This window comes from Pipistrellus hanaki, assembly GCF_964339955.1.
Source record: "Pipistrellus hanaki genome assembly, chromosome: 2".
Taxonomy (NCBI): Eukaryota; Metazoa; Chordata; class Mammalia; order Chiroptera; family Vespertilionidae; genus Pipistrellus; species Pipistrellus hanaki.
The window spans coordinates 187,288,454-187,310,399 of record NC_140504.1 but is presented as its reverse complement, the minus strand read 5'-3'; the positions used below and the strand labels follow the sequence as shown (position 1 = coordinate 187,310,399).

At 48.1% G+C, this 21,946-nt stretch overlaps 1 protein-coding gene across 2 annotated transcripts in view; it reads right to left on the bottom strand.

The window, feature by feature from the left end:
• The window catches only part of TCEA3 (transcription elongation factor A3), a 43,338-nt gene that overhangs the window by 15,630 nt on the left and 5,762 nt on the right, over nt 1-21,946 (bottom strand). The window contains exons 2-7 of one of the 2 annotated variants that reach the window (XM_084875068.1): nt 20,421-20,483; nt 19,553-19,658; nt 18,988-19,129; nt 10,581-10,646; nt 2,113-2,279; nt 1,887-1,942 (exon numbers count right to left, since the gene is read on the bottom strand). In XM_084875068.1, coding sequence (XP_084731194.1) covers nt 1,887-1,942; nt 2,113-2,279; nt 10,581-10,646; nt 18,988-19,129; nt 19,553-19,658; nt 20,421-20,483 — 600 coding nt within the window. Of the gene's footprint in view, nt 1-1,885; nt 1,943-2,112; nt 2,280-10,580; nt 10,647-18,987; nt 19,130-19,552; nt 19,659-20,420; nt 20,484-21,946 lie in introns of both variants that reach the window. The other variant, XM_084875069.1, reaches the window with a different exon arrangement.

The following is a 21,946-nucleotide window of genomic DNA, read 5'->3' as shown; positions in this document are numbered from 1 at the left end:
TCCTCACGGCCATGCTCTCCGCTCAGCCAGCAGGAAGCTGCCCGCGGCCACAGACCACAGTGACTGCTCTGTCCAGACGCTGCGTCCCCGACAGGCCTCCCACTCCCTCCCCTGGAGCAGCTCAGCGAACGCAGCCGAGTGTGCTCGGCCTCCTAAGCCAAGGAGCCTCAGGGAGATGAGGCCTCTGCTGGGGAGAGCCAGAGCCAGAGAGAGACTGCGGGGAATGGAGGGAGATGGAGACCGCTGACTGCCTTGGGAAGGAAGGCGGTATTCTTTCTGTTTTTGTTTTAATGTTTTTTTGTACAATAAACATGTGAAAAGAAAGAATGTGCCACAACGCTTTGGAAAGCCAACACATATGTTTAAAAATCTGCATTTGGGATTCCTGGAGGCGTGGATCTCTCCTGTGGGGACAGCAGGGCTGGCAGTACTTCCACCGGCTTCTTCCCGACTGTCTCCCGAGATCACAGGGGAGGACAGGGGAGAGCAGAGCGGGACCTGGGTGCCACCGACCCCTCCAAGGAGCACACGGGAGCCCCACAGCTGCCATTTCGCCCAGGGTCACTCTGGAGAGGACACGGGGTCGATGCAGCTCTGATTTCCTCTCCTTTAGTGACCGACACTCAGGAGGAAGAAAGCACAGGGGAAAGGCCAGCGGAACGAGCTACTATGTCACCCACCCTTGTTTCAAACTGGGAAGGGACCTGCGTGGAGGGACGAGGGTTCCAGAGAAAACGAAGAGGAAGCGCATGCTCCGTGTTGTGAGTGAGTTAGAAATTATGAGCATGTACTTGGTGAGATGCTGGGTAGCATAAGGGTGGCTAATCACCAAGTGATGGTGCAGAGAAACTCCCAGAAGAGGTATGGAGGACGTTAGGGTGGGCCTCAGGCAGGAAGGAGGTGGAAGCAGGCAGGTTTGTTGTCTGCTGGTTGGCCCCCACCCCTCCCTAACCCCAGCTGGCTCCCAGGGAAAGCCCAGGAGGCCTCAGAAGGGTCCCTCACACACAGTGTGACACACTCAGAGGCCCTCTCTCCTGGGGATTCTGTCCGCTTCCCTCCACACCTCCTTGACATGCAGAGCTTTGTCTCCAGTAAAACAAACCCCAGCATTCACTCAGTGGGCACAGTGCTGAGGGATTTTCCCCTCCAAGAGAGAAATGGGCCTGTATCACACAGGTAAGATGGTCACCTCCTTATGGAAAGACCTCAGGAACCCAAAGACCAAGGTCCTCAGTCCAGCTCTGACATCAGTAGTTCCTGAGCCTCAGTTTCCTCATCTGAGAAATGGAAACAACAGCCCCTGCGTCACAGAGATTGTTGTGAAAAATTAATAGAGGTAGGAAGTGTCAGTTGCCCATCACAGTGCTTGGGACATATTAGGGAGTAAAAAATGGGAGCTGCTATCTTCAGTGGTTGAGAAATGCGGTCCTTCTCTGTCTACTCACCTACTTGACGTCAAAACTAGGCATGTTATTTATGACATAGTCTGTCTGGCACAGACACTGAGCCTTCAGGTTCTGGAATCACACTTTCTCGGTTCCAATCTCAACTATGTCACTGCTATTTGCTGTGTGAGCTTTGGCAAGTGACTTAATCTCTCTGAGCCTCAGTTTCCTCACCTATGAAACAGGATTAATGAGGAACCTACCTCGTAGATTGTTGTCAACACTGAATGGCGTACTGCTCATATACAGCTTAGCGTGAGGCCGGCAGGTGCAAGACTTACTAAATGTTAGCTAGAATCCAGACCTCCAGGTCAGGGGCAGAGCAGCGGGCTGACCCGGAGCCCTTTCCCTCCCTGCTCACTGACCGGGGTCCCCTGTACTTGGGAGACCTGCTGCTGGACAGTCCAGGGACCCACAGCCTTGGCAAAGCTCAAGGATATGATCTTCAATTTCTGATGCCATCTTGTCACAGTTGACTCCATAGTCCTTGTAATCATCTAAAAGAGAGTGGGGAACACAGGCATCAGCCAGACATGACCTTGGCAGCGAGGCCTGCCTGTACCGAGGACTACCGCATCCTGGACCACTCCCATGGCACCGAGAAAGGCCACGTCTCATCGGCCCGCGGGAAGCCCTTCCCTCCCCATCCCTGGCCCAGGCCTCTCACCATCCGCCTTCAAGGCCGCCGAGAGCATCTCCACACACTTGTCCCGGACAGAGTCGCCTGTGAGGTAGCAGGGTGCCAGGAGGCAGATGGAGGGGGCAAAGGTGGGGCTCGAGGGGCTGCTGGGCGTTTTGGGGGAGGTCTCCGCTTTCGACTTGCTGCTGTTTGATCTGAGGATGACAATCAGTAATCAACATTGTGATACGGAGCAAATAAAGCATTTATTGAGCAATGATCCCTTTACTATCATAACAAGCCTATGAGGTAGGTACTATTTTAGGTACTTGATATGGATCATTTCATTTAATTCTCATAACCCCACGGGATTGATACTATTCTTTTTTCTTTTCTTTTTTTTTAATACTCAACTGCCCTCAAACAAACCATGACTAGCTACAGTACTAATACGAAGTTAACATGCAAACTGTTTTCTGTGGGTTTTTAAAAATATGTTTTTATTGATTTAAGAGAGAGGGAGAGAGAGAGAAACAATAATGAGAGAATTATTGATCGGCTGCACCCCCCCACCTGGGGATCAAGCTTGAAACCTGGGATCAAACCAGTGACCTCTTGGTTCATGGGTCAACGTGCAACCACTGAGCCACACTGGCTGGGCTAAAGATGCATTTTAAATAATGATACTCAGGTCACACATCTGGAAACCAGTAGAACCAGAATGAAAACCCAGGCAGTGAACTCTGGTACCCAGGCTCTTAACCTACCACTGTGCTCCATTGGTTACGGAACGGTGTGACAATGCCAAAAACTATACTGAGTGGCCAGATTATTATGATTTCTGAATGCATAATAATCTGGCATATATATATAATTATAGGCCCGGTGCACAGCCTGGCCAGGGGGAGGGGACACGGGCAGTTGGCTGGCCTGCCGGCTGGTCAAACTCCTGGATGGGGGGACAATTTGCATATTAGCCTTTTATTATATAAAATATACACTGAGTGGCCAGATTATTATGCATTCAGAAATCATAACTACCTGGCCACTCATTGTATATCCATTAGGAACTGCAAGAGCTTCTCTCTCTCTCTCTCTCTCTCTTTCTCTCTCTCTCTGCTCTCATTGAATCATTTTTTACTCATTCAATAAATATTTCAATAAATATTAATTAGGCACCTATTCTCAGGTACTGTGCTGAGAAGAAGGGATAAAGCAGACAAGGCAAGGCAGAAAAGCTCCCTCCCTCAAGGAGCTTGTAGCCGGCACCGGTTTGGCTCAGTGGTAGAGCGTCGGTCTGCGGACTGAAAGGTCCCGGGTTCGATTCCGGTCAAGGGCATGTACCTTGGTTGCGGGCACATCCCCAGTAGGGGGTGTGCAAGAGGCAGCTGATCGATGATTCTCTCTCATCGACGTTTCTAACTCTCTATCCCTCTCTCTTCCTCTCTGTGAAAAATCAATAAAATATATTTAAAGAAAAAAAAAAAGGAGCTTATAGTCTACTGCATAGAGAGGGTACCGCCATTTAAGAGCGCTGGCTCTTACCATGTACCAGGAACCGTGCCAGGCACTGTAGGAGCGCTTTCTAATTTAATCCTCACAGCAGTCCTAGGAGGTAAATACTGTTACTGTCCCCATTTGCAGCCGAGGAAACAAACCTAGAGGTATATCACTTGAGATATGAACTCAGGCCTGTCTGATTCCAACCCTAACACTCTTTTTTAAAAAGCATGTTTTTATTGATTTTGGAGAGAGAGAGAGAGAGAGAGAGAGAGAGAGAGAGAGAGAGAGAGAGAGAGAGAGACACCAATCAGATGTTTCCTACATGCCCCCTACTGGGGGTTGAGCCCACAACCCAGGCATGTGCCCTGATTGGGAATCGAACTGGCAACCTCCTGGTTCATGGGACAATGCTCGACCCAACGGAGCTGCACCTGCTGGGCTAATGGCTTCCAGTTATTTTCAGCATAAAGTCACACTCCTCATCCTGGCTGCCCAGTGCCCCCACATCTGGCCCCTGCCTGCCCTCAACAGGATCTCATGCTGAGCTCCCCTCATGTTCACTGAAGCCTCGGTTGCCCTCCAGCTTTCTGTTCCCTAAACACACCTGTCCTCTCACCACAGTGCCTTTGCACAGATGGCCCCTCCTCCCAGGAGGCCCCTCCTCGAGCTTTTCCTGTGGCTGGTTCTTCCCCACCAGTCAGGCCTCTGCTCAAATATCCCATTCTCAGGGAGGCCTCCTTCCCTGACCACCCAGCCAAGCAGACTGTCTCTGCCCTATAACTCTCCAGCACATGACCCAGTTTCTGGCATTCATGGCACGTATCCAAGTCTATAATTAGCTTGTTTATGTGTTTATAAACATTGCCTGCTTTCATCTCCAGAATACAGGTTCCATCGTATAGGAACCCTATTGGCTGGTTCACCGCTGTCTTCCAGCACCTTTAACAGTGCTCTAGGGAGGCAGTTGGTGAAGTTTGTTGATGAACAAATACAGAATGAGTTGAGGGAGCTGGCCACAGAGAGATGCAAGGTGCATTCAACAGGTTTAGGCAGAGATGAGCTGAGTGGGGGGACAGGTCCTCTTTGGAAGGCCAGTGACTTAAGAGAAGGGTCTCTCTCTGAGCCAGTGTCTGTCAACAACCATGACCTGGACCAACCCATCTCCTACAACTGTGGTGGCGTTCCAGATTCTTCCTGGTGTTGCCCCTCATGGACCTAAGTGCCCCATCACTACATCCTCAATGTCTAGGACTCAGCAATGGGGAACCACCAGGGGGAGCCTGGGGATGCTGCTCAGAAGAAGGCATGCCAACAAGCAACGACAATAACATTGCCATGTAGGGAATGCCTACACCGAGGTGGTGCATTTATTCAGGACCCAGGCTCCAAAGCCAAACTCCCAGGTTCAAGGCCTGACAGCACCACTTTGTAGCTATGTGACTTCTCTAGGTGCCTCAGTTTTCTCTCATGTAAAATGGGGATAACAATAGTACCCATCTTATGGAGTTGTTAGGAGGATTAAAGCACCTAAGAGAATTCTAGTAACAAAGTATTAGGCAATTTACACAGGTAACCACATTAAGTGTGAGTTATGTTTAGTTAGTACTAAATGTTTAAAACTGGGAGTCTCATATGACAATCTAGATGTCCAGTTTCCTTTAGTTAATGTTTAGTTAGTACTAAACATTATGTATTGAGCACTTACATGGAGTAGGAACAGTGCTGAGCATTTCAGTACTTCCTTTGATTTTCACATAACCTTAAAAGGGTGCCATAGTTATCCCCATTTGACAGGTCAGTAGACTGAGGCTCAGAGATGAACTGACTTGTCCAAGGTCATCCAACTAGCAAATGGCAGAGTCACACTGCAAATCTAGGTCTGTCTGCCTTCCAAATGCTTTCAGTATATCTCACTTTGTTTCTAAAAGGCAGAGTTTTCCAGAATCCCTTTACCTGGGCAAGGCCAGGCTGCTTGTTGACATTTTTCTCACCTTCCCAGCAGGGGATTCCCAGTCCCTGTGCCTCCTCTTGGCAGGGCGCTGGCTGGTTGGCTGGAATTTGTTGCTAGGTTGCATTTCGGGCAGCCATGCTCATTTTGCTTTCAATGCACAGAACTAGGATCTGAGTCCAATTGCAGAGAGGGTGGAGGTAGGGGTTGGATTAATCAGAGCATCCTTCTGCTTCCTGGGTGTGTCAGTGTCTGCACCAGTCTGTGGTCTAATACCAACCATTAAGTGCTTAGAAAATCCGTCCACTCCAGGTCAAAGCAGAGGCACCAGGAGACCTGTCACGCTGCTCTTGCACGCCACCTCGAGGGTGTTTCAGGTACTGCACCGCCAAGCGCCTGGGACTGTTAGGTGCAAACCAGCTGGGCCTGGCCCTAGCAGCGTTCTTCCCTGACACAGGGGTGCCCTTCGTGGTCTGCTCCCTGTTATTCCAGCTGCCGTCCCAGAGCATCATGCTCACTCACACTACCACAGCTTTGCATGTGTCATTTCCTCTCTCTGAGATGCCCTCTCTTAGCCTGTCTACCAGGCAAACTCCTATTCATTCATCTATCCATTTTCAGCCCAAATACTCTCTCTTCCATGAAGTCTTTTTGGACTTCCTTTAAAAAACATCTTCTATTTTAATATGTTTTTAAATTTTGATTTTAGAGAGAGAGAGAGGAAGTGAGAGGGAAGCAGAGAGAGAGGTGGGGGAGAGAGAAACTATATCTGAAACCTGGGTATGTGTCCTGACTAGGAAATGAACCAGTGACCCTTCGGTGCACAGGTTGACTCTCAATCAACTGAGCCACGCTGGCCAGGGCACCTTTGACTTCTCAAATCATATCGGAACACTCTTCCCATGTTCCCTTTGTGTGTTATATCTTTAAAAAAAAAACAGGTATTTTGTCGTCTGCCTATACACTAGTAATTAAGCTGCAGGATGGCAGAGATCATGAGTTTAAATCTTTGTCTGGCCTTAGAGGTTACAAACTGGAAGGCTACAAATACACTGTGTTTGCCCTGTTGTGTCTTAGAAAAAGGTGAATATGCTGCAATGTTTAAAGCTGGGAGCTTCATATGACATCCTAGATGTCCAGTTTCCCTTAAAAAGCTGCAGGACATGGCACAGGGGGTCTGCATGTCCACAGAGCAACAACCAGCTGGAGTGGTGGGTGCCCCTTACAGATGGGCTGGCCCTCTCCATTTTGCCATCGTCCCCAGGAGTCCCAAGGGTGTGTACATGCCCTTGACTCCTGAAGGATGTTGCTTGTAGAGGAAGAGCTCAGCAAATGTGTACGCCGGATGGATGCCTGTGTGTATGCATGCATGGAAGAGAAAGAGAGCCCAGGAAACAGTCTGGGTAGGGGATAAAGTGAATTTACAAGACTTGCTCCCGGCCCTTTGGGTCGCCTGCCCCCAATACTGAACCAGCAGGAAATGACACAACGGCTGGAAGGACAAACACCTTCTGTTTGACCTTCAGGAAAAGCGTTCATGATGGGAGGGAGCCAGGAGACTTCAGGGCCACAGGCAAGGTCAGGAGAGGAGTCTGAGGCATAAATCCCTCCACAAACGTTGAATGTCATACTATAGCCTCACGCCCAGCACCGGGTGAGTGGCCAGTGTTTCCTTCTGGGACAGGACCAGCCTTCAGGATGCCCTTCACGTGCCAGGATGTTAAGCATCTCTGACCCTAAACATCTAAATGCTGGGGTGTTCCTTCCCCATTCCCATTACGGACAGAATATGGGTGTGTCCACCTGCCCTTCTCCCCTCTCCCCCCTCTCCCCCCCCCCCCCAGTCCATATATTGAAGTCCTACCCACCAATGTGGTTGTATTTGGAGGCAAGGCCTCTTAGAGATAAATAGGTTTAGATGAGGGTGGGGCCCCATGATGGGATTATAGTCCTTCTAGGAAGAGGGAGAGAGACCTCTCCCCCAATCATGTGCAGACAGAGCAAGAAGCAAGAAGGTGGCTCTGCAAGCCAGGAAGAAGGCCTGCACCAGGGATTGAATCAGCCGCTACCTTGACCTTGGACGTCCCTGCCCCGGCACTGTGGGAAATAGATGTCTTTTGTGTAAGCCCTGCAGTCCATGGTGTTTTTGACAGCAGCCCGAGCTGTCTAAGATCCCTCCCAAGTCACAGTGACAATCGAAAATGCTGCCGTGAATTTCTAAACGAACCTCCGTGGAGGACCACGAGTTTAAGGTCAGGACGGCATTGGGGCCTCCTAGGCCTCCCTCCCTCATGGCAGGTATTGTGAATGGGTCCAGAACGCTCTTCTCCGAGGCAGGATGCAGCCTCAGACTCTCTGTCCCAGCAGCACTGAGAGTCTTCACTCACCAGCTGGAGCTGGCAGTTGGAACCGGCCGAGACAACAGCACCGTCTACCTTTCAGGCCTGTTTCATCCTCATAAAGCCTTCAACAGGCCTTTGTGGCCATGTTTCTTTTCTCTCCAGCGGCAGTCTTACTGTACATTAGGCCTGAAACAGCTGTGGTCTCCCACTCATAATCACCTGGAAGCCAACTTCACTGTCCCACCTGCTTGTCCCAGCATCCAATCTGGCCCCTGGACCCTCATCGTTTGCTTAAATCCACCTCCAAGTCACTTCCCTGCTTCTCCTGCTCTGACCTCTGACCTCCTCCTGGACTACAAGTCACTCCTTTACCCACACTCTCCCAGTAGTGATCTCAGCCAGCTCCAAATGCTAGCCACACACTGACTCTGAAATTTACATCTCTGGCCCAGACTTTCTTCCCGAATTCCCGCCTGGTATACCCTAACCGCTCATGCGCCTTCTCCACCCGGACGCCTGGTATACCCCGCAAACCCAGCAAACCCAAACCTGAACTCTGGACCTCCCGCCACAGCCTGGTTTACTCAGTCCTCCCCTGTCAACTAGTGAGAACGCCATCCTTGCAGAAGATGCTCAGGTGAAGAGTCTTGGAGTCATCCTGACTTTTTCTCTCGTGCCCCACATCCAATCTGTCAGGGGCCCAACCAGCTCTGCATCTGAAGTGGAGTCGACCCCTTCTCCCCGCCTGCTGCCACCCTCAGCTACTGTCATATTGTGCCTGAATAATCAAAATCGTTTCCTGCCCTAACTGGTTTGGCTCAGTGGATGTTGGCCTGCGGACTCAAGGGTCTCAGGTTCCATCCCATCAAGGGAATGTACCTTGGTTGCAAGCCTATCCCCAGTAGGAGGTGTGCAGGAGGCAGCTGATCGATGTTTCTAACTCTCTATCCCTCCCCCTTCCTCTCTGTAAAAAAATCAATAAAAATTATATTAAAAAAAAAGAGAGAGAGAGAAAACGTTTCCTGATCTCTCTACTTCTGCCCTGACAATCCATTCTCGGCACCGCAGCCGGAGGGATCTGACACTTTTGATCACATAATTTACAAGCTTAATACCCTCCAGTGGCTCCTGTGTCGCGCTTCCTCCAACTCTCCTCCCGTTTACTGGCTTTAGCCCCACCCGCCACCTCACAGCTCCCTAGGTTTGGAACGACCCCCACATCTGTGCGGCCAGTTCCCTCAGCTGCTTAAGGTTTTGCTCAAAGGTCATGTCCTCGGTGAGGGCTCTTCTGCCCACCCACGGCCGTGTTCCCCACCCCCCTCACCCTGCTCTGTTTTCCACAGCACATGCCACCTTCTAAACTGTTGTGTAACTTACTTGTTACATGTGTCTCTGTCTCCCCTCTTAGAATACAGGCCTTGAGGCTGCAGTAATTTTTGTTTCTTTTGTTCAGTGCTTTATCTTTGGCACCTGGAACCGTTCCTGGCACAGAGTAAGCCCTCAACAAATATTTGATGAGTGAATGACTTGATGAGATATGCTACTCTCGGGGAGATATCCTCTCCAGCTCAGCCCCAAACCAGAGTCCCCGCCCCAGGCACAAGCTCTCAAGGCCCGTGTCCTCACTGGGTTCAGCGTCACCTTGAGAATGCGCCCCAGTGATGGGCCAACAGCCACCATGAAGGAGCCCCTTAGTCTTTAAAAAAATATTTATTTATTTAAAAATGTTCATTTATAGCTTACATTTTAAATAAACCCACTGTTCTCTTTATTGCAAGCAGTCTTATAATCATCATTAGTCAGTACATGCTTTCTTTTTCTTTTTTAATCCTCACCCGAGAATATTTTCCCACTGATTTCTAGGGAGAGTGGAAGAGAGAGGGAAAGACAGAGAGAAACAGTGATGTGAGAGAAACACCTCGATTGGTTGCCTCCTTCCTGCATGCCCTGAACAGGGCCCAGCCCGGGGAGAAACCTGCAAGCGAGGTACATGCTCTTGACAGGAATCAAATCTGGGACCCTTTGGTCTGCAGGCCGATACTCTATTCACCGAGCCAAACTGGCTAGAGCCAATTATAGCTTATCTTCAGTGCTCTTTTGTATTAGTTTCAGGTGAACAGCACATGATTAGACAATCATATACTTTACAAAGTGTTGCCCCTGATATTTCCAGTAGCTCAACTGGCACCATACACCATTATTACAATATTACTGACTATATTTCCCATGCTGTGCTTCATAGTCCCATGACTATTTAATGACTGCCAATCGGTACTTCTCAATCCCTTCATCTTTTTTTTTTTTTTTTTTTTTAATATATATATTTTATTGAGTTCTCACAGAGAAAAAGGGAGAGGGATAGAGAGCCAGAAACATCAATGAGAGAGAAACATCGACCAGCCGCCTCCTGCACACTCCCTACCGGGGATGTGCCCGCAACCAATGTACCTGCCCTTGACCGGAATTGAACCTGGGACCTTTCAGTCCCCAGGCCGACGCTCTATCCACTGAGGCAAACCGGTTTCGGCTCCCTTCATCTTTTTCATCCAGTTCCCCAACCTCCCTCCCCTCCCCCTTAGTCTTACTGTGTGGATCCTAGATTTCAGAGGCAACCTAACAGCTAAGGCTTCCTCTTCCCCAGCCTCAGGCTTCCTCCATTACAGCAGAGAGAGGGACAGAAGCCGAATAGCATCTCTGGGGGAGAAGTCCATGGCTTCCCTTACCTTTCCAGCGGCGGTCTCTTTGGAGAGGAGGTGGCCGAAGAAGACTTGGATTCCACAGAGTCTCTCCTGAAAGAAGACACATCAGAGGTGAGACTCTCCACCAGGCCAGCATCCGTAGGGATCTAGAGAGATCAGAGCTGGGAGAAAGCATCCCGGAGCCATGCCTGCCGGGCTGAGGATGGCAGAGCCCAGCTGGACCGCCGCTCCCCGGGAGGGGGAGCTCCAGGTGACCGGGCTGCTCACCCCCCCTCCCCTCCATCAGGGAGGCCAGATATGTTACATGTGTTCTGTCATCTGTTACTCATTATGAATGGCTAATTCTCAGCAGGCCTCTCTCCTCCTTGCTGTCAGGCGGGCCTTGGCCAGCTGGAATCCATGGAGATTGGAATTCCTGGGATTGCTTATGCTCAGGAGGAGGGAGAGCAGCTACAGCCTCCCCTGCAGGCACCTTAGAGGAAGAGGAGGAGAGGAAGCACAGGGCCTTGGAGGTTGAAGAGCCGAGCTAAAATGACAAGTGAGAAAGCAGGACACAAAACTGAATGTATGCTGTGCCTAAAGACTTGGCAGGAAATGCCTACAGTCTTGGCCGGAAATGCCTACGGGGAAAAAGGACTGAAAGACAATACATCCAAATGCTAACTATGGTTATATTAGGACGATGGGATTAGAGGTGAAATTTCCCTCAACTTTCCAAAACTGCATGCAGCTACATTCGTTCTGATATAGAATGCATTTTCCCCTTGAATTGGTTTTGTAAAATTAATCTGTTTGCAAATGGCAGCACCCACTCCCTATCTCACTTAACACGCTCTCCTTTTAATTCCAGCAAAGGTGTCACCTCCTCACAGACTCTAATTTTCTTACTTATTCTATGGAGTGTCCACCTCCCCGCTTCCCCACTCTCTTCCACAAGAGCAGAGTTCGGAGGCTTTTGTTCGCTGTGGCGGACGGACGCTGTCCGTGCTGAGCCCATATCCCCTCGGGCACTCATCCTCTCAGTGTCCACTCCCCCGGTGCAGTCCGCCCGCGGGCGTTCTCTGCTCCAGCTAGAGCCAGCAGGCTGCGAGTGCTGGGGGATATACACCCCACCTGGCTCGGCCCTCAAGTGGGCCAACCCGAGGTGTGTTCTCCGCTGTCACACAGAGTGGCCAAACAGGATTTACGTCTTGGTCACCCAGCAGTGACCGGCTTACTAACACATTCCTCGCTGGCTTCCTTCCATTCCCTGTCTCACTTCCTCACTCCATCTGCATTTCCTGAAATAATTTCCCAAGTAAACCCGATGCACCGGCATCCAAGTCTTAAGGTCTACTTCTGGGGGACACAGTCTAGTATGCTCACTGACTTACCCAAGCGCATACACTAGTGCCTGGCACATAGTAGGCGCTCTATAAATATTTGTGGCCGGAAGTTGTGAAGTGAAACAGGACAGAAATAAACATAAAAACTAAAAAAGTGGAAAAACAAACTTCCCCAGAGGTAGCAACTATTAAGTTTAATGTTTTTCCTTCCAGGTCTTTTTCTATATGCATACAAACATACATAATGTGTGTCATTCTAAAAGGGAGTCGAGCCAGGCTTGTGTGGCTCAAGGGGTTGAGCATCAACCTATAAACCAGGAGGTCACGGTTAAATTCCCATCAGAGTACATGCCCGGGTTGTGAGCTTGATCCCCAGTAGGGGGCATGCATGAGGCAGCCGGTCCATGGGGTTCCTCAACCTGTCCTGTGCCCTCTTGAAATCTGGGACTCCTCGGGGGATGTCCAATAGCAGGTTTCAGCCTGATCCCCACAGGCCCGATCCAGACAGGAGGGAACCTGATCCATTGAGCGTCTGTCCCCTGGTGGTCAGTGTGCATCATAGCTACTCATAGCTACTGGTCAACCAGTCGTTCAGTTGCTTAGATATATATATGTTTTTTACCTCTCCCTCTCCCTTCCTCTCCGAAATCAATAAAAATATATTTAAATAGCTGAAACCGTTTTGGCTCAGTGGATGGAGCGTTGGCCTGTGGACTAAAGGGTCCCAAGTTCGATTCCGGTTGGGGGCATGTACCTTGGTTGTGGGCACATCTCCAGTGGGGGTTGTGAAGGAGGCAGCTGATCGATGTTTCTCTCTCATTGATGTTTCTGACTATCCTTCTCCCTTCCTCTCTGTAAAAAAATCAGTAAAATATTATACATATTTTAAAAATATATATTTAAATATAAAAATAAAAGGGAGTTGATGACACGAGTTGCACTCCCAGCTCTAACCCCCAGGGCAGGTCGTTTTCTCCGAGCATCATGTTCCCTCACCTGTCAAATGGGAAGAAAAGAACCTATGTCTGGGCTGTCTGGGAGGAAGACATGAGATCATGCAGTTCCCAGCACAAATAAGTCCTTATGCTCCGTAATTACAGACATCTGATTTCTCGTTTTCCTAGAGGCCCGGTGCATGAAAATTTGTACGCTGGGTGGGTGGAGGGGGGTTCCCTCAGCCTGGCCTGCTCCCTCTTGCAGTCTGGACCCCCTGGGGGATCAGGCCTAAGGTGGCAGTCAGACACTCTTTGGCAGCCTGGAGCCCTTGGGGGATGTCCGACGGAGGCTTAGGCCCGCTCCCCAGGCCTCAGTCGGGCATCCTTAGCCAGGAGGCAGGAGAGGCTCCCTCACTGCCGCTGCACTAGCAGCTGTCAGCCCGGGTTGTGGCTGAGCAGAGCTCCCCATGTGAGAGTGTACTGGCCACCAGGGGGAGCTCCTGCATCAGAGCTACTGGTCATTCCGCCATTAGGGCCAATTTGCATATTATCCTTTTATTATATAGGATTATTATATAGGATTCCTGCATGTATTTCCAGCTCCCATCTCATCCTGCAGGTGGTCTGGGAGACAGTGGGTGAGGCAGCTTTAGGGGCAAGCCTCGATTACCCTGTGGACCAGACCCATCGTTCTGGACCTTCAGTCCAGCTTGAACACCAGGGGTGGAGGGGTAGGGGGGTGGGGGAGGAGGTCAGCAGCAAGGGAGAGAAGTGATCCCTCCCTCACATGCCCCTCCACTCCCACACCTGGCTCTGGAGCTCCTGGAGGGAGGGGAGGAGTTCCTTCCTGAGAACCCTCTGAGGATGGACAAGGGTAGACCAGAGCAGGAGCCAGGAATCTTGCATGTGGAGAAAGGAGAGAAGACATGAGACTCTAGCCTTGAGCCTCACCATTTTTCTGGCCTGTCCTCATTGCTTTTTTTTTTTTCTTTTCTTTTTTTTTTTTTTTTTTTTTAACAAGTCAGAAATATGCTGCAGTTATTGTAAATGATCATTATGAAAACTATTCGGGAACGTGAAGAAAATGCCTAGAATACAACAGGAAGATAAATTAACAAGAACATAGTAGTTTGAACACTCCACCTACAGGAATGGAAAAATGACATATGCGAGTAGTTCAGGATTGGGAGAAAAGAGAAAAAAACAAAGCCGGTTTTATTTGTCAGAGGTGGCACACTGTGGACAAATATTTTTAATTCCTATTTTACATTTCACTGATGTGGTTATAGTGTTTACATGATAAATAATGAGTTGTCATTAAGGAGACTAAAAAGAAAGGAAGCTTGAGTCACCCAGCAAGGCGGGAAACAGCCACCCCAATCCCTGCGCAGCCGCAGTGATACTTCCTATGGCAGCGCCTCGCCATAGGAAAAGGATATATATGTGATTGATGATCCCATTTTTATAGAAATTAAGTAAATGAGTGTATGTACATGCACAGGAGAAAAGTTGAGAAGGAAATGTGCCACGGTGGTAATGGTGATTATTTGTAATAGATGAAGATTGAGGAGATTTTGTTTTCTTATTTTGGCAAATTTCTGCACACGTCCCAACCGGGGATCAAACCCACAACCTAGGTATGTGCCCTGGGACACATGCTCTCACCAACTGAGCCACACTAGCCAGGGCCCTCTGAACGCTTTTTAAATGAATGTTTATTATAATCCACTACGATAAGCCTTCCATGCAAAACACGTTAGGAAATGATGCTGTGCGAGGAATTAAAAAAATAGGAATTAAAAATATTTGTCCACAGTGTGCCACCTCTGATATATCCTTCTAGACTTTTACCTATGTATCATCACCATCCTTAAATTAATAAAATGGAATTATACTCTCTATATTATTTTGTAACCTTTCCACATTTATTTAAATAGTAAATCATGGTTAGTGTAAAAACTTTAGAAAAGTTTTTTCTCTTTTCTCCCAATCCTGAACTACTCGCATATGTCATTTTTCCATTCCTGTAGGTGGAGTGTTCAAACTACTATGTTCTTGTTAATTTATCTTCCTGTTGTATTCTAGGCATTTTCTTCATGTTCCCGAATAGTTTTCATAATGATCATTTATAATAACTGCAGCATATTTCTGACTTGTTAAAAAAAAAAAAAAAAAAAAAGCAATGAGGACAGGCCAGAAAAATGGTGAGGCTCAAGGCTAGAGCCTCATGTCTTCTCTCCTTTCTCCACATGCAAGATTCCTGGCTCCTGCTCCTAGGGCTGCCGCAGAGGCTGAAGAGGCTCCTGCCACTGCCACTATACTCGCCAGCTGTGAGTCCGGCTTCTGGCTGAGCAGCACTCCCCCTGCTCCTGCATTGAGTGTCTGCCCCCTGGTGGTCAGTACGCATAATAGTAACCTGTCATTCTGCCATAACAGTTGCTTAGGCTTTTATTATATAGATTATATAGATATGTGTACTTGTCTCTAAAAAATGAATGATTTTTAATTTTCCTATTTATATATTTTAAACTTTCTACAATGAGCCCGTGATGACCTGTATAAAATAAATGTAGTCTGGCTGGCCCATGTGGTTCAGTTGATTAGATGTTAACCTGTGCACCAAAAGGTTGCCAGTCGATTCCTAGTCAGGGCACATGCTTGGTTTGCAGACTTGACCCCCAGTGAGGGGTGTGCAGGAGGCAGCCAATTGATGTTTTGCTCTCACATCAACGTTTCTCTCTCTCTCTCTCTCTCTCTCTCTCTCTCTCTCGTGTTCTCCCTCTCTCTCTCTCTCTCTCTCTCTCTCTCTCTCTCTCTCTCTCTCTCCCACCTTCTCCTTCCCTTCCACTCAGTCTGAAAATCAGTGGAAAAAATATCTATCCTAGGGTGAGGATCATATATATATATATATATATATATATATATATATATATATATAGTCATTGTGGAAAAAAGCCAACAATACAAATTTACAATTTTTCTTGTATGATATATAGAATATGAAGCTCTTAATTATAATCACATGCATATGTTTAAAATAGTTTCATTATTTTTTCTTATTTCAAAATTAATACATTACTTATTGGAAAAAATTAGGCAGAAATTTGCCAAAATAAGAAAACAACACCTCCTCAATCTTCATCTATTACAAATAATCACCATTACCACTGTGGCACATATCCTTCTCATCTTTTCTCCTGTGCATGTACATACATTCATTTACTTAATTTCTATAAAAATGGGATCATGCTCTATACACTATACAGGGCACAGTTTCTCTCAGTACTCCGGGGACATTCCCACGTCAGTCAATATTCTCCCTGCAGCGCTTTGCCACGGGAGCCCACGGGCACTCTGAACAGGAGGAAGGGTCCTTCAGTGCACGGGACGCCCTTGTGCGCTGCAGGGATAGTAGCATACAGCATCCCCTCAGCCCCAGTCACTTTTACAACCAAAAGCGGGAGGGCTGTGGCGGAGGCTCTCTCCCTCCTGGTCACGGAGCAGTCCTCGTACAGCATCATTTCCTAACGTGTTTTGCATGGAAGGCTTATCGTAGTGGATTATAATAAACATTCATTTAAAAAGGGTTCAGAGGGCCCTGGCTAGTGTGGCTCAGTTGGTGAGAGCATGTGTCCCAGGGCACATACCTAGGTTGTGGGTTTGATCCCCGGTTGGGACGTGCGCAGAAAGCAACCAACCTCTCTCTCTCTTTAAAATCAATGAGAGCATGTTCTCAGGTGAAGATTTAAAAAAATAAAATGTCTGAAAAGTCTTTACCTTCATAAAAAAAAAAAAAAAAAAAAAAAAAAAGCAAAGCCTTGGCTGGTTTGGTTCAGTGAATAGAGCGTCGGCCTGCAGACTCAAAGGCAGGTTCGATTCCAGCTAAGGGCATGTACCTTGGTTGTGGGCACATCCCCAGTAGGAGGTGTGCAGGAGGCAGCTGGTCGATGTTTCTCTCTATCCCTCTCCCTTTCTCTCTGTAAAAAAATCAATAAAATATGTTTAAAAATAAATAATTTTTCAAAAGCGTTCAGAGGAAAGATATTTCAGAAATAACAGCTAAAAAAATGTTATACACAGACTGAACGGTGTGGCTCAGTGTTGACCTATGAACCTGGAGGTCACAAATCGATTCCCGGTCAGGGCACATTTCCAGATTGTGGGCTCGGTCCCCAGTGTGGGGTGTGCAGGAGGCAGCTAATCAATGATTCTCTCTCATCATTGATGTTCTATGTCTCTCCCCCTCCCTCTTCCTCTCTGAAGTCAATAAAAATATAATTTAAAATATTTTTTTAAATTTTTATGCACAGAACTTATCATCTTTATGTTTAATCTGATTAATTTATTAATATGGCTTCCTAATAGTGGATATATTGGGAGAAAAGGTATGTACATTAAAGATGTTGAGAAATCATGGATAGTATTGTCTGGATTATGTAGAATTATCTAGTGCCATCAGCTACTACTCAGTATTAGCTAGTACCACCCCTTATCTATTATAAACAGCAGAGGACCTCCCCACAACGGGATTAAGTAATCTGTGTTGTCACATATGAAAAAGGTAGGTCTTATCTATACATTAGCAAAGGCTTTTATCTATTGTGTTGGATAGCTTTTGAGCCCTTTCTGGAAATCATACAATTTTGCGGACTGTTCTATTCTTCTGGGTTCTGACAGACGAGGATTGGAATCCCACTTTGTCACATAATGGCTGTGCGATCATCGGAAAGCCCTGCTTCCCAGCCTTCAGCCTCCTCATCACTAAATGGGAACTTTGAATAAAGAGCGAACAAAAGGCTTCTTTTCTAGGAGCAAGTCAGTTCCTAGTCCGTTTACCTGCAACCCTGACAAAGGTGGATCATCAGCTGCATTAGTAGGCAACATCTCTTCAGTGGTTGAGCATCAACCCATGAACCAGGAGATCATGGATGGATTCCCAGTCAGGGCACATGCCCAGGTTTCAAGTTCAAACTCCAGTAGGGGGCGTGCAGGAGGCAACCGATCAATAATTCTCACTCAGCCTTGATATTTCTCTCTCTCCCCACCTCCCTTCTTCTCTCTGAAATTAATTTAAAAAAAAATATATATATTAAATATATTTTATTGATTTTGTACAGAGAGGAAGGGAGAGAGAGAGAGTTAGAAACATCGATGAGAGAGAGTCATCAATCAGCTGCCTCTTGCACACCCCCTACTGGGGATATGCCCGCAAGCAAGGTACATACTCTTGACCGGAATCGAACTCGGGACCCTTCAGTTCCCAAGCCGACACTCTATCCATTGAGCCAAACCGGTCCCGGCATAATTTAAAAATATTTTTTTAAAAATATATTTTATTGATTTTGTACAGAGAGGAAGGGAGAGAGATAGAAAGCTAGAAACATCGATGAGAGAGAGTCATCGATCAGCTGCCTCTTGCACACCCCCTACTGGGGATATGCCCGCAACCAAGGTACATGCCCTTGACCGGAATCGAACCCGGGTCCCTTCAGACCCCAAGCCGACACTCTATCCATTGAGCCAAACAGGTCTCGGCTAAAAATATTTTTAAAGTAATAATTAAATGTAACATAAACCCACAAAGCAATCTATAATAATAAAAGCATAATATGCTAATTAGACTGGACGTTCAGTACCACTGAGCCCTGATTGGTAAAGGATGTCTACACAGGAAGGATGTCTACACAGGAAGGATGAACTATAAATAATTAGTGGAAAACCACAGTTTCTTGGCCGTCCCAAGTGAGTGGATTTTGTAACTGGTCAGTGCCCTTGCTGTAATTCTCTGTTTGGTCTATAGGACTGATACCTGTTTGAGGTATAGGACATGGAGGTCAGGGAGTTCCCACCCATGTGCTCTCATTTCCTTGCACCCGGGTGTTACCTGGGTGGAGAGCTGTGGACGCGGTGCTGTCCCCTACGAGAACTCTTGCTGATGAGAAAAGGCCTGAGTGTGTCAACAACACTGCGCTCCCTGCCCCTGCATCCTGAATCTAGACGAAGCCAGTGCCAGGGTCGGCCTATCTGGGTCTTGGGAGGGGGGCCTGCAGGAGATAATAATAACAGCCATCTCTCGGGCGGTGGGGATTAAGTGAAGTTATATATAAACGGAGCTGCTGGCAGAGGACGCGACAAGTGTCAGCCCCCTTCTCTCCGTCCCGGAAAGAATACCTGGCTTTGGGCTCCTCTTGTTTTGTCCTTGGCGGAGAAAGGCCTGCCTCTGACTTCCAACTGGAGCAATCAAGTTCTTTTTCTTTCTTCTTGGCTTTTTCTCTTTCCTCTCCTTTCCCCCCTTTGGGGGAGCTAGGGGAGTCTGAAAAAAGAAAAAGAAAAAGCATAGCTTTGGGGAGGAAGGAGCAAAGGGCAGGGTCAGGGACAACTGCCCACTCCCCCAGCACACACACATTTATACACAGATGCACCTACAATATGCACATATGTGTGCAAATCACAACATGGGGACGGAAAGACATCTGCACGCACACACACACCGATGCACGTGTTTATACAAATATCTCTCTATAGACATGTACAAACACACAGGCAAATGAAATACACACATGTACGTGAAAACTTACATATCTATACATCTCACACTTGAGTAGACAAACCCTGGCCCTCCCCATGAGAGACCGTCTGTCATTTACGAAGTCATTCAACCAACACACACTGAGTGCCTGCTCTGAGCCACGCACAGCCCTGTCACGGGGGCTGGGAGGAAACAGGCCCCTCTCACCCAGCAGCCGCTTCCATTTTTTGATGAGGACTTTGGCCATGGACACCGCCTCTTTGTCTGAGCAGTACTTCCGGACCCCATTGACGGCGACGCCAATCCTGGTTGTCTGAAAAGCGACAGAGATAGGGACTGGTGTGGGAAGGGACACTCAGGATTGGCTGCCCTAACTGAAAAAGACCTGCTCCCTTTCACCCACCCCCTTCCCTCAGCCTGCCCTGTGCCTGAGATAACCCTGGTCCCATGACGGAGGCCCTGACCTGCCATCCTTAGTGAGGGCCAGTGCCCCAGGCTCAGCCCCCTGCCCTGATGGGTAACTTTGGTGAAAAGCTGAGGTGGTGATGGTGGTGGTGGTGGGGGTGGTGGTGGTGGTGGGTCTGGCTGGTGAGGACCCCTCCCCATTCCCAGTCTCCAGATGTGGTGGAGGCATATCTTTGAGCTCAAGTGTCACCTTAAGATTTAACCCTGGCTACTAACGCTTGGGTCTGTGCTGATTTTTTTTTTTTTTTTTTCAGGGTCAAGAGCATTGGGTAATGTTTGGGAGCTCTATGGGCCACAGGGAGGGTCAAAAAATGGGAGTCTCTTCACTGGATCATTAGCCTCTTGTATGCCACAAGCCCAGGGCCTTGGGAATTGGAGTATTCAAGGAAAATACATCAGTCTTTCTCCCAGACCCAGAGGGCCCTCTGTGCTTGGAAGGTCTCTGGTGCCCATCTAAATGCCCCAGTCCCCACCCTCAGAGCACCTCAAGATCCCCCAGCCCTCTACTCAGAAACTGTCCCCAGGCCCCACCCTTCGAGGTCTTCCCCCCAAATGGATATCCCACCCCACCCCCCAGCACTGCCCCCAGAGCTTTCCACCCCCACCCCACCTGGAGTAGCTGGATGGACATCTGACAGCTGTTCAGCTTCTTCAGAAGGTCGAGGGCCCCTTCCTGTGGGAGGCCACAAGGTGAGGGCTGAGGCTGTGGGTTCTGCCCAGGCCCCTCTCTGACCATCTGGTCTTGGTGGGGAAGAGGAGGGGAGGTGGCGGGGAGGAGACTGTTCCAGTACAGGACAGGCAGACAGGCAGTTGGAGGACAGGCAGGGGACAGAAAGAAGGAGAGAGAAGAAAAGGTTCTGCCCCCGTTCAGCTCTCTACGTCATCCTTACCACCCAGGCTGGGTTCAAGCCCTAACCACTTTCCCTGACCCTAAGCCATTGGTTCTCCTGCTCTTTCTACTGGGTATGCTCTCCCCTTCCCATCTCTTCCTTAATTACTTTGCAGCTTATTATTATTATTGCTTTAGTATCCTCCTTTCCTCACTTTCCTACTGTGAGCTTCTGAAGGGGGGGGGGGGGTTTGTGTGTGTGTGTGTGTGTGTGTGTGTGTGTGTGTGTTTACAGCTCTATCAGGGTATAATGGATATACAATAAACTGAACATATTGCAGGCTGCAACTTGATGAGTTTTGACCCATGAAACAATCGCCACAATCAAGATAAGAACACAGCCACCATTCCCCAAAGTTTCCTAGTTCCCCTTTGTAATCCATCCCTCCTTGCACCCCCCAACCCCATACCCAGGCCACCACTATTCTGCTTTCTCTCATGATAGATGGGCTTGTATATTTTTTAAAAAGGAATAGTTTAGCTCAGCTGGCCTGGCTCAGTGGTTGAGCATTGACCTGTGAACCTGGAGGTCACAGTTTGATTCCCGTTAAGGGCACCTTCCTGGGTTGTGTGCTTGATCCCCCAGGGTGGGTCATGCAGGAGGCAGCCAATCAATGATTCCCTCTCATCACTGGTGTTTTTCTCTCTCTTCCTCTCCCTTCCTCCCTGAAATAATTTTTTTAAATGATAGTTTATTAATTTTTAGAGAGAGAGGAAGGAAACATCAATTGGCTGCTGCCCCTACACCCCTTACTGGGGATGGAAGCCACAACCAGGGCATGAGCCCTTGACCAGGAATCCAACCAGCCACTTCCTGGTGCACCAGATGGCATCCAAGAAACTGCACCACATCAGCAAGGGCTGGGCTTGCATTAATATATATATATATATATATATATATATATATATATATATATATATATATATATAATATAATATATAGCCGAAGCCGGTTTGGCTCAGTGGTAGAGCGTCGGTCTGCGGACTGAAAGGTCCCGGGTTCGATTCCGGTCGGGGGCATGTACATTGGTTGCGGGCACATCCCCGGTGGGGGGTGTGCAGGAGGCAGCTGGTCGATGTTTCTCTCATGGATGTTTCTAGCTCTCTATCTCTCTCCCTTCCTCTCTGTAAAAAGTCAATAAAATATATTATATATATATATATATATATATATATATATATATATAGTTAATTTTTTACAAAGAGAAAGGGAGAAGGATAGAGAGTTAGAAACATTGATAAGAGAG